Source organism: Nelumbo lutea, chromosome 1 (assembly GCF_056320005.1).
Source record: "Nelumbo lutea isolate HS-2025 chromosome 1, American lotus-T2T, whole genome shotgun sequence".
Classification (NCBI taxonomy): Eukaryota; Viridiplantae; Streptophyta; class Magnoliopsida; order Proteales; family Nelumbonaceae; genus Nelumbo; species Nelumbo lutea.
Genome location: NC_142684.1, coordinates 86367555 through 86385608, shown reverse-complemented (window position 1 = coordinate 86385608; position 18054 = coordinate 86367555). Strand labels below are relative to the sequence as shown.

Genomic DNA, 18054 nt, shown 5'->3' with positions numbered 1-18054 from the left:
ACATTATTATAATATTAATAACACTATTATAATGTTAACATTAATATAATATAATATATATTATAATGTTAGTATTATTAGTAACATTAATAAAATGTTACTAATAATTAATAATAACATTATTAATAACATTATTAATAACATTAATTAATAAACATTAATGTTAATAATATTAATGTTAATTATTAATAACATTAATAATGATAATGTAATAATAATGTAACATTATTGACATTAATGATGTTAACATTATTAATATTATAATGTTAATAACATTAACATTAAAAATATTAGTGTTAACATTATTATAATAACATTATAGTAATAATGATAATATTATTATTAATATTATTAATGCTATTAATATTAGTGTTAATATTATATTGTTATTATTATAGTTAATAACTTCTAATATTAATATTAAAGCATTAGTAATAATGTTATTAATAATTAACATTAATTAATAATTTCAATAACATTATTAACATTAATAATGTTAACATTATAATGTTATTAAAATTATTATACTGTTATAATGTTCAGATTATAATAATATTGTTATTAATGTTAGTATTTATAATTATAAAGTTATTAGTAATGTAAAGAATGTTGTTAATGTTAACATTATAATAATTCTATTAATAACATTATTATTAATTGTAATGTTAATAATGTTATTAATAATTATTATTATAATTATTAATAACATTAATATTAATAATAATGATAACATTATAACATTAATGTTATAATAGTGTTATTAATAATATAATGTTATAATATTAACATTATAATAATATTTTATTAATGCTATTAATTGTCATTATAAAGTTATTTAGTATAATGTTAATCGTAACGCTAATGTTAATTAATATTAACATTATTATTATTAACATTATACATTATGACATTAATAGTAATGTTAACATTATAACATTAATGTCACTAATAATATTAATATATTATTAATAATAATATTAATAATGTTTTTGACAATGACTATTGTAATTATTAATAAATATTAATAATATAAAAATGTTAATAAAATTATTATAATGTTATAATGTTAACATTATGTTAACACTCTTAATCAACTATCAAATAGAGGTTCTCAACCGTCAAATTATCAAATAACACCCTTAGTCAACCGTCAAATAGAGGTTCTCCTAGACTCCCGCGTATTATTCACTTGAATAAATAGAGGTTCTCAACCGTCAAATTATCAAATTACTCCCTTAGTTATCGGATCCCCTCATTTGTTTTCGTTCCTTAGAATCAAAGGAAAAAACTGTTACTTTCATCTCTATTACACTCGCTGCAAGGCCTTGAGGAAACGTTTTTCTATTTGATTTTCTTCAATGACGGGGAGAGGTTCAGCTAGTACGAATGCTCCTATCACTATGATCGTCACGAATACACCATCCGCAGATCTAGCTCTCACCAATCTTGCTTATTGCTCAGCTTCAGATCTCAAAAACTTTGCAGTTCCTGGGTCTAATCTCTTCCTAGCATTGGTGGCCGATTCCTTCGTTCTGTCTCTCCGATATCCTTTCATTCCCGGTTTTCTTTGGAGCCAGTTGTTAATTCATATAATTTGTGCTTGGTGCTTTCTATATGGACTGTTTTACATTTTTTTCTTGATTGGTAGACTGCTTTATATTTCTTTTGGATGATAAATTTTTTACTTTTTTCCTATTGGTTTAAATCGAAGATCATTTAATTGAAGTGTTGGAAATGATGATTTGATTTTACTGAATAACTAGGACGAGCAATAACCAATGCAAGGGACATAACTTTTTCAACATTTACCTTCATTTCCAGCTTCAACTAGTAAATATTCTGTTATTATTTATTAGTAGTCAATAGAAATGAAATGAATCCCATGAAATTGTCTTAGGAGGGGTGGGTGGGATGCTTTTGAATTTTGACTCAACCAGCCTCATTTTCTTCATCTTTATGGTCCTCTTGTTATTTAATTCTAGGTTTGCTTTTACTGCCTCTCGATCCATCCAATGTATTAGTAGAATGTCTCTTTCATATGAAATATATATTTCTGTTCTACAATGGGCAATGCTCTGCATGTGAGTTTCTCCGTTAAGTGGTGGAAATGATTTCTTTATACATTACCTTCTTACAACATCATAAGTAGAGAATATTTCGATAAGAATGTCTTCTGGCTTAAGCATTTCATATTGTGCCTTTTTAGCAGCTTTTAATTGGTTAGCCTATCTCATAAGGAATGAAACTCATACTCCTAGTTTTCTGATGATTTTGCCCCATAAATATTTGTTTCTGTATTACCTTGTAATAAAATGTGGATAAATTTCGAAAGAAACTTTTCATTCACTGTTTCAAATTCGAACTATTTTTTTTACTTATAAATAAATTGAAAATTAGAAGCACAATTTGTATTGTGTTTACGTGGACTTCTATAAGGTGCTCACAAATTGAGTATTCCTTGGTGCCTGACATGTTTTTTTTTCCTTGTGTTTCGGTGGTGCTTGATGTCTCTTTTTGGAAATTTCAGTTTCTAATCAAGTCTATATCATTCTATTTATCAAGTATTTATAAGGTTGTAGGGACTGGGAAGCATACACCTTATGGAAAGGTGCCGTTGAAATGCATCTAGGTGCATTGCTTAATGCATAAAATGTTGGTGATATTCACCTCAAAGTGGTAACGTTACATTTATTATTGGGGTTTGCTTTTAAAAAGGTTTGTATAGCAATCAAGTAAACTGTTGTCAAATTGGAACAAACTAGTATTTATATTTATTTAATATATTGTCATATCTAGTATAACTTATATACTTCTATTGTTTTCCTTTTTGGTTGGTAAAAAGCCACATGTATAGGCATGGTAGATATGAGTGTATTGAATATATCGAATATCTACTTAACGTTCAAGGGATATTTACTTCTCCTTCAAAGTTTTTAGCTTTAGAATTTGCATTGTATTTCACTAATTCACCTTCTATTTGACAGAATCAAAGTTTTTGAGTTGGAAATGTTTATTATCAAGATGCATCAAATGCATGAAATAGCTTTAAATAACTAATGCTGCTTTCTTTCATTTCTTTTTCTTTTCTTCACTTGGTCAACTTATATAAATACATCTTTATTTCTCAACCCACATCATATCGGATGAGATTAACAAAAAATGATATACCTCATAAATTGCTTTCCAAGGAGAGATCGAAGTTGCATTAATAGCTACCATTGCACCCCATCTATTGTCCGATTGACCATTTATGTTTTCGATTACCTTGTGCCAGAGCCTATCTCTTTCTAAAGGAAACCTCCACAACCACTTTCCTAAGAGGCTGAATTCTTTTGAACCAAGTTTACAACCCCAAGCCCACATTTTTCTTTGGGTCTACTAACTTGTTCCCATTTTACCAAGTGGTCTTTCTTCCCATCCCTTGGTTCCCACAAAAATCCCTCATTAATTTTTCTAACTGCCTACCAATTTTAATAGTGATACAGAAGGTAGAGAAGAAGTAGATAGGAAGGTTAGAGAACAGTAGCTTCATGAATACAACTTAAGTATAACTTTCTAGAGTTAATTACAGCTGTCAACCCCTAAACAGGTGTTGAGCCCCCAGTAATCTTTCTTACAAAACTGCTTAGAACATTCTCTCCCTCACAGTCCCTTGTTTAGCCAACATGTCAGCTAAACCATTAGCTGATCTCCTTGTCCGTTTGAAGCACACACTGATCTCCCTTGTTGTGTTGAGGATTTCTCATATGGGCTGCTTATAAATCCAGGCTCCCAACTTACCAGATTGCATCCACTCAATCTACAATTTAGAGTCTCCCTCTATCAAAATTTGGTATCCTCCCACCCAAAGAAATGTAATTTCTTTTTCAAAGTTCCGGCTTTATTTGCAAATCTCTCCAACACAAGCTTCCAAAAGCTCTTAGATCTTGACTTTGTAGCCTAAGAAATCTGATATTCTAATGACTTCCTCATCATGCAAATTCAGACCCACTAGACAGCCCTTCCCCAAGTTGATCCTTAAGTGAGATAACTTCTCAAAGGAACTGGTAAGGGTCTTTAGGTTTCTAAGGGACTTATTGCTAATGTCATTACAAACAAAAACTCAATGCTAATGTCATTACAAGTAGAATTATGTCATCTGCAAATTGCAAATGTGTAACTACAACCTCAGTCCTTCCCACCCTTTAGCCTATGATTAGGTTATCCATGTCTATCTTTAAGATAGTTCTACTTAGGACCTCTGCAATTATAGTGAATAGGAAAGGGGACAAAGGGTCACTATTTCTCAAACCTCTTTTAGTTGGGAAGAAATCTCTAGTAGGCATATTGATCAGAATTGAATATTGCACTGAGCTCAGGCATCCTTTAATCCACAATCTCCACCTTTCCTCCCAACCCAAATCTCTCCATAATCTCAAGAAGGAAGGACCAATCCACTAATTCATAAGCCTTTTCTAAGCCCAATTTACAAATAAACCCTTTCCCTCCTTTTTCTTCTTACCTACTACACATTCATTTTCCACTAGAATTTGGTCCACAAATTTTCTCCCTTCCACAAGTGCACCTTGATTTTGTGAAATCACTATGGGAAAAACCTTCTTTATTCTGTCTAACAGAACCTTTTCTATTATTTTATATAGGTTGCCCACCAAGCTAATTGGCCTGAAGTCCCTTGGGGTTTTAGCTTCATTTTCTATTATTTTATATAGGTTGCTCACCAAGCTAATTGGCCTGAAGGTTGAGTTTGTTCCCGGGGAGATCTCCCCTTTCTGGTGAAACTTATCAAATACCTCTTTCAAATCATTTTCCATCAAGAAAATCCCAGCAATCTTGGAAAAAAGCCATAGTAAATCCATCTGGACATGGTACTTTTAATCTTTCCATGGAGAAGACAACCTTTTTAATTTCCTCAATGCTAAAATCGCTCTCCAAAGAACTTTGTTGACTGCTTATCATCCTATCCAATTCCTGATTATGGAGTTCTTGTCTGTTCCCCCCTATTTTGGGAAAAAATGCTTCTGAAGTGGCCCAAAAAAACCTTAACAATCTCCTTTTCTCTTCTTACATCAATTCCATCCATTTCCACACTAGTTATGAAAAATTTCCTTCCCCTCCCATTTTCTAAAGAATGGAAAAATCTCGTATTTCAGTCCCCTCCTAAATCCATTTACATCTTGACTTTTGTCTCCTAGAAAATTCTTACTTTTCTTAAAAGATCTTCCAACTCCACCTTCAACTTCTAACGCTCTATTCTTTCTTCCTCACTAAATTCTCTCAAATGTTTCTTTTTGTTCAACTCTATCCTAGAAGTGATTCTCTCTTGAGCTTCTTCAATTCTTCCAAAATGATTCTTATTCCAATCTTTTAAATTCCCTTTTAAGGCTTTCAACTTCCTCTTAAAATCAACAACCTATTTAGTTTGGACTTTGGAGTAGATTGGGTTGGTTTGAAAGTTTGATGAAGTGAACTCAACTTGTAATAGAGGGGGTTCCTTTAGCTCAAAGGATTCATTTAGATTTTTAAACTTCCTCATGATGATAGTAATACCTTGGTTTGAGTTGTTTGTTTCCCTTGAAGACCTTAAAGATTGAAGTCTCCCCTAGACACCAAGGCCCCTCTCACTCTCATTATTACACTTTCATTGTTAATGCAACAATTATTGATAAAATTAATGTGAGTATTTTGCTTTCCTCTTTCACATTTTTATAATTTACTAGCAAATGTGTATGTGCTTTGCACGTGGCAAGTTTGGATGTGATAATAGTAGTAATAATATGTCTCCAAAATTTTCTACATTTTTTTTTATATTTCTATGTGTAAAAACCTGTGCTTAGAAAACCAGATCGAACTGACCGATCGAACCGGTTGAACCATGACCCATGGCACTAACCGGTTCAGTTACACCCCAATAATCAGAATTACTCAAACCAGGTGAAAATCGGCTGACTGGCCGGTTTAACCAGAAAATTGGTGAACCAGTCTTGGTTTCATGAAACTACCCAGGTCTATACATAAGTGAAATTTTAAAATGTTGTTAACAAGATTGGAACCCAAGACCTCTTATTTTTACAGATTACTTAATTACTACTAATCCACCTCTTTACTTAATGCTAATTAATGACTCTTTTTTGTTCATATTACATTATTATGCACGTATTTTAAAGTAAATGTAAATTAAAAGGTTTGAACCGTAGTCATTTGTTTTAAAAATTAAGAAACTTACCTTCCATCCACCATATTTATGTATATTAAAAGTTGTAAAATATATTATATATAGTATTTATATGACTCATAGTATATATATGTATATGCCACATCATCAGGGTTCGACCTTCGATTTGGCCCCGATCAAACCTCTGACCCTTGAACCTCTCCTTTCTCTGGTTCTATGCCCGGTCTAGTTCTCTCAACATTGATAAAAAAAATTCTTATTTATCACACTTATTTGTTTTTTACAAAATTTCAAGATTTTTTTCTGTATTTTTCTATATTTTTATATATTATATTTTTTATTATTTAATTATGACATCAAGGGTTGACACATTTGGCTTGAAAGGAGAACTATTGACTTGTCACCAAACAGAAAAGCAATTTTTTAATCAATAACAAAACCAATTTCATTAAGAAGGGGAATTTTAAATTTTGCATCAATGTATTTCATTTCTATTATCAATAAAAATAATGTTTATCACATTTATTTTTCTTTGATATGATTAATGAAAAATATTATAGATGTGCCCATTTTATTTGCTTTTTTTTTAATTTTTGTATTTATCTCTATTTTAAAAAAATTCATTATTTAGCTATTGTATCATGGGTTGGCCAATTTCACCCGAATGGTTGAATTGTTTCCTTGCCACATGGAAGAAATAATGGTTTAGTTTTGGGTCAGTTCTAAAAAACATGGGTTTTAAATTGTTAAAAGTATTAGATATAGATCTAATTGGTAGAATCTATTGGTAAAAAACACCTTAAGTATAGGATTTTAATGAGAAAGAATTGGAGTTAATACCTCCAATATAAGACTTAATGAAAGGGAATTGAATGAAGTGAAAAGTAGTAGTTCAAATTAATTGCCTTTTTCTGCCCTCACAATCAAAGAGAACCAAATTAAAAAATAGCGGCATTTTTGTCCACATGCTCATTTGTACTTTTAATAGTAGTATAGATGTAGATATAGATATATGTTTCTGAGTATGGGTTTGAGGGATAAGTCTAACTTGAGTTATAGGCTTCATGTCCCGGGGGATCCATGAGGCACTGTTGCACTTCCTTTTCAAGGTGTTGGTTCATTTGTATATATTTTTTTGAAGTTGAAATTATAATTCACTTATAATATTCTTTGGTTATTATTATTTTGCATGCTATTTATTTTTTTAGGTCAAAACATTGATTTTCTTGCAAGTGTATTCCTCTTTTGATATTGAGTGGAAAAAATTGCTCCTCTTGCCCCTCTGATGTGGTGGTAATTATTTTTTTGGTCAATAACTACAAATTTCGTGGTAGGAATTTTTATACAACACCAAAATTTTTAAACAATTTAAGAATGGTTGGCTGGTGTCTGTTTTTGAAGGAGTTCACATTTTTTGGACCCTTAACTAATACATACTGCACATGAAAGTATACATGATGGTAATATTGCATTAAATGCCATCCAACGAAGGTATGCAAGAGTTTCTACTGGGGACACAGTATCTGCTAGCAGGTTAGATGATTGGGCCTTGGGTTTTTTCTTTTAGATGTATTTTATGTGTTCTTCATGCTTTTTTTGTAATTTTCCAATGGTACCATATTACCTAGATTTATTCCACCTGACGGTTTCAACCTAGCATTGCTTACATTGGAGTTGGAGTTTGTGAAGAAAGGGACTAAAAGTGAACAGGTAAGCCTTTTCATTGGATAGGTTGTACCTTGTGATATTTCTGATACTTGAGCCTAAATGAGTTATATACTTGGTTTTTTGTGGAGAGTGATTCCTTGGGGTGGACACAAATCGAGCTTTGCACAAGCTTTTGGCTTAGTCTAAACTGAGCTTTGTGGTGAGCTCTAGCCTAATAAAGCTGGGGTGGACACAAATCGAGCTTTGCACAAGCTTTTGGCTTAGTCTAAACTGAGCTTTGTGGTGAGCTCTAGCCTAATAAAGCTCAGATCGTAAGGCATATATACATTACACGTGGCAATTTCAGATAACATTAATAATTTTAATATCCTTATTAGAACCATTTAAAAAGGATAATAATCGAAGCATGGTGTGCTAGTGAATTTAAAATTTATATTTCATTTTCATTGTTAATAAAAATACTTCTAATTTATCATATTTATTTTTTTATTATGATAAATATAGAATATTAGAGATGTACAAAACTTTTGTTGACAATTTTTTGTGTTTTTTATATTTTTTATTTCTATCTTTTTTTTTTATTTTTTATTATATAATTATGACATCATGTGATGGCCTATTTGACTTGAAAGAAATCAATCTCATTTTTGGGTAACTTTAAGTTCTTTGTTCCATTTACATAATTAATTCTGAAAATATTTTTTGTTTATCACACTTATTTTTGTTTGAAATGATAAGTTTATAATATCTTAGATATGTCAAAAATTTCTATAAATTTTATGTTTTTATCTATTTTTAAAATTTTATTATTTAATTATGACATCATTGGTTAACCCATTTACCCAAACAATTGGACCATTATGGTGCAAGCCAAGTAGGTTGGGCTGAATTTAAGCTTAACCTAGGCCCAACCCTATGCATTGGACCTAAGGCTTCAAGACCAAAGTCAAGCCCAATTTATCCAACATGGGCCTAACTTGCATTGAAATTTGATGCACCTGGGTCTATCAATTAGCCTCATGATAAAATTTGATATAAAATGTATGTGTATAATTGCATATACATGCATGTATGCAAATATTTGCTATATATGTATTTATTGTATGTGTATAATCAAGCTTGGCTTTAGCTACCGAAGGGATAGGCTTAGCTCAACCCAAAAAATAAAACGCCCAAACCTTTTGAGCCTAGGCCTAGGTGAAGGGATGAGAGATCTATCATATGGATGGCCGAACCCTATAGGAAGGTTGGGTGAAATTTCCAAAATTTTTCTCTCTCCCATGTGGAAATTACATTCCCTGTTTTAGAAAACTGCATTTTCAAGGATCAATCTTGAAACCAAACCGGACCAGATATGAAATCAAAAGGGAGTAGAGGGATATACCTGATATGGAGTAATAATAAACCCCCAGTGAAAGTTTTCATGCCCAAGGAGAAGACCAAAGACTGCTTCCATCGAAGATGACACGGTGTGAGGTGAAGTAGAATCAGTAGGACGGTTCTTCAGCAAGAACCGAATTCTTCAACAAGAATATGATGGAGGGCTGGTGAGCACGACTTTAGATTTCCTTTTCTAGCAAAGGGCAATATCAAGAACTGTTCTTGATCACTCCCACTAGTGGAGATCGAATTGGGTAGGGTGGCAAGAGCAGGAAAGAATAACAACAGAAGACAGTGCAGTCAAACTGTGTTGTCTCTCTCTGTAATTCAACAGACTGTTAGATGATTTGGAGGTTCACCCTGCTCTTCTATTTATAGCCTTAAAGAGAGGTTCTCATAATCTCATTAGGAGTTTCCTAATTCAAATCTTATATTTGGATCTAGACTCTCTTTAAGAGATAAACATAATCCCTTATCTTATCTGCAGATAAATATCAGCCTTCCTAATCTAATTAGGAGTTTCCTGATCCAAGTCATTATTTGGATCTGGACTCTTTGAGTGGATAGGGATAATCTCTTATCCTATCAGCTGATCCAAATCCCAGAACCATCCCCTTTTAATTAATCTCATTAAGCCAGTTCAAATTGGGCTTTAGGCCCACTAAGTCTATGTGCTCACTGGCCCTCTTAATCTGCTGCCCAGTTGGCTATCCTTGTATGGCGTGGGACCCAAACATTGATCTACACATCAGCCACATGGGTTCAACCCAGTCTCTGTTACAAGGCCTGGCTGAATTCACTGTAGGAGACAGTGAACCCCTAAGTTCATCACCATGGGCTCTTAATGGGTCCAACATTTACACTAAATGGTCCTTGGGTCAAGCCACCTTATAAAAGACCCATGGACTGTGGGCAGATGCAAGATTAGCCCATCAGGTATTACCCTCAATGGTTTTACACTTAACCTCTTAGCCCATAATGATTAAACACTGCCCAACAAGAGAGGACCTCTCCCTCGGTTGCAAAGTACAGTGTTGCACTCTCTACTCATAGATCCCGGGAATTAAAACCTTTTGCAAACATTTTGAAACCATAATATATATTTATATCTCTATATAAATATATTTTGCAAAATAAATTTCAACGGTTGAAATCGACTGCCAGTAGTTTTGGTTTCCATCAGAGAGAGTGCATCCCTGATCATTCACTTTGTCCGACAAAGGGGCTGATCCTGTCACTATGATCACCCACTCAGATGAATTCTCGGACAGTCCCAACATACCCAGGTTTTGACCCCCACTAAGGATCTCACTGATTGGCATATCAAACACAGCCCAATCCGACACCTAGTGCAGTATCATAATCGAGTCTAGGGGTCAGGTGTAACATTCCAGTTTTGCCCATCTATCTCCAAGGTTCAGGGCAATATTGGAATTTTGGTCCAGTTCAGGGTTTCAAGAAAACCCACATTGCATATACCTCAGGTCTCACCTTGGCAGTTGAGACAAGCTACCCTAACCAACTTGGCGGCACATCAGTGTCAACCTTGGTAGGATAAATCTTCTTAGATCTATCCAATGGCTGTGAAGATTCTAAACTAACACAAGTCTCATTACACCATAATAACATGAATCAAATATGTACTTTATTCATTTACAATAAAATGTCATAATGTACATCATTCTGATTGGACCTAAGGGCATACAACATTATTCCTAAATCAAGGATTGAAAATCGAAGTTAGCTTGTCTAAAATTAGGATCAATTTGAGTTCTAGTTAATCCTACTTAATTTGCCTCTCTATGGACCATTGATTGTCAATTAGATGCAAAAACAATTTTCATTTTATGTTAGTTTATTTTTTAATTCTATTTCTATCATTAATAAAAATAAATCTTATCTATCACACTTGTTGTTTATTATGATGAATACATAATATTAGAGATGCACCCAAATGTTGTTTTACAAAATTTCTATGTTTTTAACAATTTTTGTGTCTCTATCCTTTTTGAAGTTTTTATTATTTATTTATGATATCATAGGTTGATCCATTTGACCTAAAAGGTTGAACCATTGACTACTACCACTTGAATAGGAAAATGGTTTTGTTTTTGGGTCAATTTTAAATCTTGTATTTCATTAATTCATTTTCATTGAATAAAAATACTTTTATTTAGCATACTTGCTGTTATTTGATATGATAAATAGATAATATTAGAGATGTGCCTATTTTTTTCACAATTTTTTATAATGTTTGTAATATTTATATTTATTTTTAATTTTTTATTATTTAACAATGAGAACATTGGTTAAAAATAGTGGATATAGATTTCATTTGTAGAATTTACTAGTGAGAAATAAAAGTACCTATAATTAAGTATGTAAGGAGAGAATGAGAATTAATACCTTAATGAAAGGGAATTTAATAGTACTTTAAAGTACATATTTTGTCCACACAGTTAAAGAGGGACCTCAATTTCATAAATAGAGGTGTTTTTAGTCAAGAAAAATCCACAAATCTCATTTATTTAATGTGCTTTAAATATAAGATTTAATGAAAATAAGTAGGAGTTAATACCTTAAATATAACTGTTAATGATGGGGAATATATTGAATTTAATAAAAGTAGTAATTCTTATTATGTGTTTTGCCCTCATATTATAGGGAAACCAAGTTCAAAAAATAAGGGTATTTTTAGTTAAAAAAATCCAGAATCTAGACCTCATTCACACTTTTAATAGTTGTATATATATGTGTATAATAATATCTAGTTTTTTAATAGTATGTATAATTTTTTATGTGTATAATAATATCTAGTTTTTATAATTGCTATTTTTTTACATGTAAAATTAAAAATATATTTTTTATATGTATAGTTTTTTGTTTTTATAGGAAGTTTGGCTTACAGTCAAGCTTGAGCCGAGCCAAGCTTGAACTTATGAGTTTTCAAGTCAATCTGAATTCGTGCTCAAATCTCTAGCTTGAATCAAGCTCGAGTTCGAGCTTCATAGTGTTTTGGCGAACCGAGCTTGAATAGCCAGATATTCAGCTTGGTTTGGCTTGAATTCACCCCTAGTGATGCCCATTTGCCTACAACTATTTTTGTCTATTACCCACTTGGCATGTTTTATGGGAGCTAATATCACTTGTATATACTCCATTGCAGATTGATGCCAATCTTCTGTCACAACAATTTCACAAGAGATTTATTAACCAGGTATGAGTTATTTATGGCTTGCATATTTATTTTCTAATTTCAGTTATATGTATTTTTTTTGTCAATTATTTGATCTTCTGTTTCTAACCAATGTTTGTTTGAATTTTAGAGTGTCTTCCAAAATTTGTGTGGGTTGTTTGTGAAGCTGTGGGGTTTTGGGGGGATTAGTGGTGATTTGGGATTCTGAAGTGTGGGCTAAGGTGTCTTTTTTTTTTTTTTTTCAGAAGTCGCATTCTGTTTTAAGTGGTGCTGGATAACTTGGGACTGAATTGTGGGGTGCTGGTTTAAATGTTTATGGACCTACAAGGGAGGGGGTAAGGAAGAGCTATGGGAGGAATTGGAGGGAGTTGATTGTGTGTGTGTGTGTGCGGGGGGGGGGGGGGTGTTAATGTCTGTCACTGAGTGAGAGGAAAGGGGGAAGGGACAATAGGGTTTCCAGGGCTATGAGGAGTTTCAGGGAGTTTATAAGAAGGAATGGGCTGATTGATTGTAGTAGATTGGCATCTGGTTTTACTTGGTTGAATGGTCAAGACCCACCTATTTTAAGGAGACTAGATAGATTCCTTTGTAATGGAGAATGGGAGGAAAATTTTTCTGACTTGGTTCAGGAAACCATTACTTTGGCTTTGTTGGATCATAAACCTATCCTCTTGAGAAAATTCCACAAACCTGATGGGCCAAAACCTTTTAGATTTGAAAACATGTGGCTTAAACATCCTCCTTATGTTGCCTTTGTGGAGAAGTTATCATTTTAAAGGAAGGGCAGGTTACATTCTGATGAGGAAGCCTATTATGGCTCTAAAGGAAGATTTGGGAGTTTGGAATAGGGAGGTTTTGGGAACATCTCAAATAAAAAGCTGAGATTCTTAGAAAAATGGCAGAATTGGAGAGATTAGAGGAAAGTGATGTGCTCTCTAGGGAAGGCAAAAGGGAGAAAGAAAGTGTGAGAGAGGAAATTTTGGATGTGATTCACATGAAGTCATGTGGAGCAGAAATCAAGAGCAATTTGGCTAAAGGAGGGACATAAAAATACAACATTCTTCCATGCACTAACAAGAGGTAGGAGGAGAAGAAACTTCATCTCTAGATTGAAGGGGGGGAAACAGAGTCATTGATGACCCAAAAGAAGTGATGGAGGAAATTAGGAACTTCTACATCAATTTGTACAAGGCAGGCCCAAATCGAAAGGTATTCTTGGGAGATTTACAGCTTGGAATGATTAGGGAGGGATTGAGAGACTGGTTGGAAAAACAATTTGATGAGAAGGAAGTTTGGGAAGCAATAAGTATCATGAAGGGTGACAAGGCTCCAGGTCCTGATGGTTTCAATCTTTGTTTCTTCAAGAACTTCTGGCATGTGAGAGGATGTAATGGGAATGATGTATGAATTTTGGTTGGAAAAGTCGGTGCAGAGGAGTGCAAATGGAGCTTTCAAATCTCTAATCCTGAAAGTGGAAGGGGCATCTAGAGTCAAGGAATTTAAACCAATCAGCTTGACCTCATTCCATATAAAATCATTGCTAAGGTGCTTTCTAGAAGTCTAAGATCAGTTCTTCATGAAGTTGTGGGTCCAACCCAAATGGCGTTTGTGGAAGGTAGGCCTATTCTTAATGGAGTGATGATTGCAAGTGAATGTGTTGATTCAAGACTGAATAGTGGACAACAAGGTTTAGTTTGCAAGATTGATATTGAAAAGGCGTATGACCATGCAGAGTGGGGTTTTCAGAAGATGTTTTGTCTAGGATGGGCTTTGGGGGAAGATGGAGAAGCGGGATGTTTGCGTGCATTTACTCAGTCTCTTTTTCAGTCGTTGTTAATGGTTCACCCATACATCTTTTTCAAGCCCAAAGGAGCATAAGACAAGGAGATCCTTTATCCCCCTTGTTATTTGTTCTGGTGGCAGACGTTTTAAGTTTGTTTGTTGTGCAAAGGAGCAGAAGTTGGGATGTTTGAAGGATTTAAAGAAGGTAGAAGTGGAGTCTCCATTGTTCTTCTTCAATTTGCTGATGACACTCAGATATTTTTGGATGCCTCGTCTGTGCAAGTGCTGAATCTAAGATAATCCTCAATTTCTATTAGATGCTAGTAGAACAAAAAATCAACTTGAAAAAGAGTGTGATGATTGGGGTGGGTGATATTTCTAAGTCTCTCTTGGAAGACTATGCAACTACCTTAGAGTGCTTGGTGGGGGAGTTCCCTTATACTTATTTGGGTCTCCCTATTGGTGCAAAATATTAGATTTCTTCAACATGGAAGCTGGTTCTTGATAGAATAGATTAAAGACTACCATTTTGGAAGGGGAAGTATCTTTCTGTTGGTGGTAGGATAACTCTTATTAAGAGGGTGTTGTCTAATCTCATAGTATCTTACCATTCACTGTTAAAAGCCCTAACTTCCCTGATAATTGAAAAAAATGCAGGAGTTCTTATGGGAGTTAAAGGGATCAGAAAGAAATTCCACTTAGTTAAGTGGGATGAGGTTTGCAAGGATAAGAAAGACAAAGGACTAGGAATAAGAAGATTGAAGAAGTTCAATAAAGCTTTTTCGGGGAAATGGTTGTGGAGATTTGGTTTGGAGAGGGAGGCTCTTTGGAGGAGGGTGGTGGTTTGTAAATATGAGGTGATTGGATTTGGGTGGGATGCTAGAGAGGTGAATTGGAAAGCAATTATGTACTTCCAATCAGCTTTTCTCAACCTTGTATCCTTCAAGGTTGGTGATGGATCAACAATCAAATTCTGGGAAGATGATTGGCTGGGTATTGGAAAGTTTTGTGATCTTTGTCCTCAGGTGTATAGGTTGGAGATGAAAAATAGCTATGTTGTGGAGAATTTTGAGATTATTCAAGGTAGAGCTCTGTGGTGCCCAAAGTTCAGGAGATCTGTCTTTGATTGGGAAATTCAAGAGTGTGTGGGTCTACTTGCAAGACATCAATCAACTGAAAAAAAGGTAGAAAGGAAAGATTCAAGAGGGTGGAAAGAGTCTTGAAATGGTTTGTTCTCAGTCAAATCTTTTTACAAGGCTTTTTCAAGGTTATGAAGGTATCCCAGACCTAAGAGGAATTTGGGGAAACCCTGTCCCTCCAAGGGTGGAAGCTTTCTCATGGTTAGTTGCATTAGGCAACATTTTGACATTAAATCATGTTCAAAACTGAGGATAATGTCTATCATTTGTTTTTTGAGTGCCCCTACTCAAAGTTCTTATGTGGTTTCTTCTTTGGTCTATTCAAGACTAATTGGAGGTGCGTTCCTTTTCTCCAATTGGCCAAGTGTTAGTGGAAATGTCAAGGCAAAGATTATTTGGAGCTGCGTTCCTTTTGCTGTCTGTTGGGAACTATGGAAAGAAAGACGGGGGAATTTTTGAAGAGAAGGCTTGAGCAAGGGACCTTATCACCTTATTATGCACTAAAAGGATAATGCACTGGGTGCTCATTTTCCCAGAGTTTGAAGGAATCACAAAAAAAGACCTTGGTTTTGGATTTTGGAACATTTTGGAATTGGCTTAAAGTTTCTCATGTTTTTGGCTTTTGTACTTCTTTTCTTTTTCCATTGAGTGTTCTCTTTTGTGGCTTTGTATCTATGGTGATACCTCATCACTGTTTGATGTACTCTTTTTTTTTTCTATTAATAAATTTTGTTTTTATTTATTACCAAAAAAAGTTTAAGATATCTGCAACTGTACTCTCATTATTTGTATGAGATCTTGGATCAATACACAACATAGTATAGATATCTGTGTTACAACCCATATTGTTCTACTTGATTGCAGTGATATGGTGTGATTAATACCTTCTGAAAGGATTGCAACAGTCCAGATGCTTCTTTCGTTTAAATGAATATCTTCTTTTTTCTTAGATGGAGCATTTTAGCATTGTATCCTTGCCAAGGTTCAACTAAAGCTGCACACTTGTATTGAAAAATGATTGTGTATACCAGCATGCAATGGCCTTTTATCCTCCTCCAAGCTCTGGCTCAAAAGCTTTCACACTAGCTCATGCTTCCATTTTCTCTCTTGCTGTCTCTCAAGTTGGGGATGTGACTGCTATCATTCAGTTTTGTTGGATGTGCAAAAGAAAATGAGAAATAATTCATTTTCAAAAGAGGCCAGGCTTTGCAGAGCAGACTTTGAACTACATCTCCCAATCAAAACTGCTGACCTGACCTTGTTTGCAAGGTTCTCTTGAAATATGGTAGAATGTGGAGTTTAAGATTCTCTTAGAACAAGAGAGATCATGTAAACATGGGCATAATGGCCTGTTTTGATTTGGGTAGTTAGCCTAACTAATCTTGAGATCACTTTTTCTCCTTGGTCTTGACAATTTTGTGGTGTTTTTTTTTTTTCTTTACCTGGGGAGGGGGGGGGGTGGTTTGAAACAATGCTAGTGCTTTGATTTTAGGGTTTTGTTGAAGAGTCTATGTGTCCTTTCCTTCTCCTTGGAGAGACAAACTTTTGTATCCAAATTGAATAATTTGTTCTTATGAGTTCCAAGTTCTATTGATGCTTTGGTGGAATTGCTGGAATAGGGATACTTTGCAGTTATTGTTTGGTTTTTGTTTCCTTCACTTCACTTAATTTGGGCTTTTGATTTCTCATGGTATATTCCTTCACCTGTTAATTGCCAATGAAAATTTTCCCTTGGTTGAAATTCCAAAGGAAAAATAAGAAAAGTTAATGAGCTTTTGAAGGCAAGGAGTCATTTTTGGAAGCTTTGCATGAAAGAGTAGCCTTTCTTTTAAATTCTTGGTCCCTTTCTGCAAAGGAATTCAAAGACAAGATCCTCACCATTGATAAGGGATACCTCTGGAAAGTAATTTTTGCTGCTTATTCGTACCTGTTGATTCATAGTTCCTTATTCTATGGTGTCTGGATTCATTGTTTGAAGCTCTTCAATAAACAATGGATTGCACCTAGGGACCTGAGAAGTCTGTTAGATGCTTGACTAAGTAAAGACTTTAAACTGAATGGTGCTATTCTTTGAAACCTGGTGGCCCCTGCAATCTGCTGGTTGGTGTGGAATGAGAAGAAGAATCATTTATTCAGCTTTTGCGCAAGTGGAGAGAACCATTGCTTTTTGTCCAACTGAGCCAAGATTATGAATGGTTTGAAGTATCAGCATTTTTGTAATTCCTGGGAGCAAATTATTTTTATGTTAATCTTTCAGTTTAATGTCTTTTTGTAATGTTTAGTATAGTCTCCCATATCATTGCTCTGCATAAGCTTTGAGGAATCCTCTTCCTCTTTTGATATTAACACAATACCTTTACTTTCAAAAAAAAAAAAAAAAACAGGTTACATGCATAAAAATATGGTGGATATTCTCAGATCTTTCCCTAATTCTCATCTCTCTAGGGGGGATCCTCTTCCCATTACAGAGAAGGCAGAAACAAGAAACAAGAAGGACCTTACAAATTATAGCCTGGCCCTGGGCATCCCGTCCAAAATATCTCTTCCTAACCCCATTTCTTGCCAACTTATCGGCTAGCATATTTGCACTCCTAGGAACCCACCCTTGTCTTGTATTTCTTATTTTATTCCCTCTTTAATGAAAGTTTCTGTTATTGTTGATTATCAAAAATATAAAAAATATCCTCTTACAGAGTGTGATTGGAAATGCTACCACT

General features: G+C 34.0%; 1 protein-coding gene across 1 annotated transcript in view; it reads left to right on the top strand.

The window, feature by feature from the left end:
- Positions 1–1249: 1249 nt before the first annotated feature.
- LOC148875883 (vesicle-fusing ATPase-like) overlaps positions 1250–18054 on the top strand; it is a 134391-nt gene continuing 117586 nt past the window's right edge. Inside the window, exons 1-4 of the mRNA XM_088965637.1 lie at positions 1250–1543; positions 7610–7705; positions 7801–7882; positions 12387–12437. Coding sequence (XP_088821763.1) covers positions 1359–1543; positions 7610–7705; positions 7801–7882; positions 12387–12437 — 414 coding nt within the window. The 5' untranslated portion in view covers positions 1250–1358. The remainder of the gene's footprint in view (positions 1544–7609; positions 7706–7800; positions 7883–12386; positions 12438–18054) is intronic.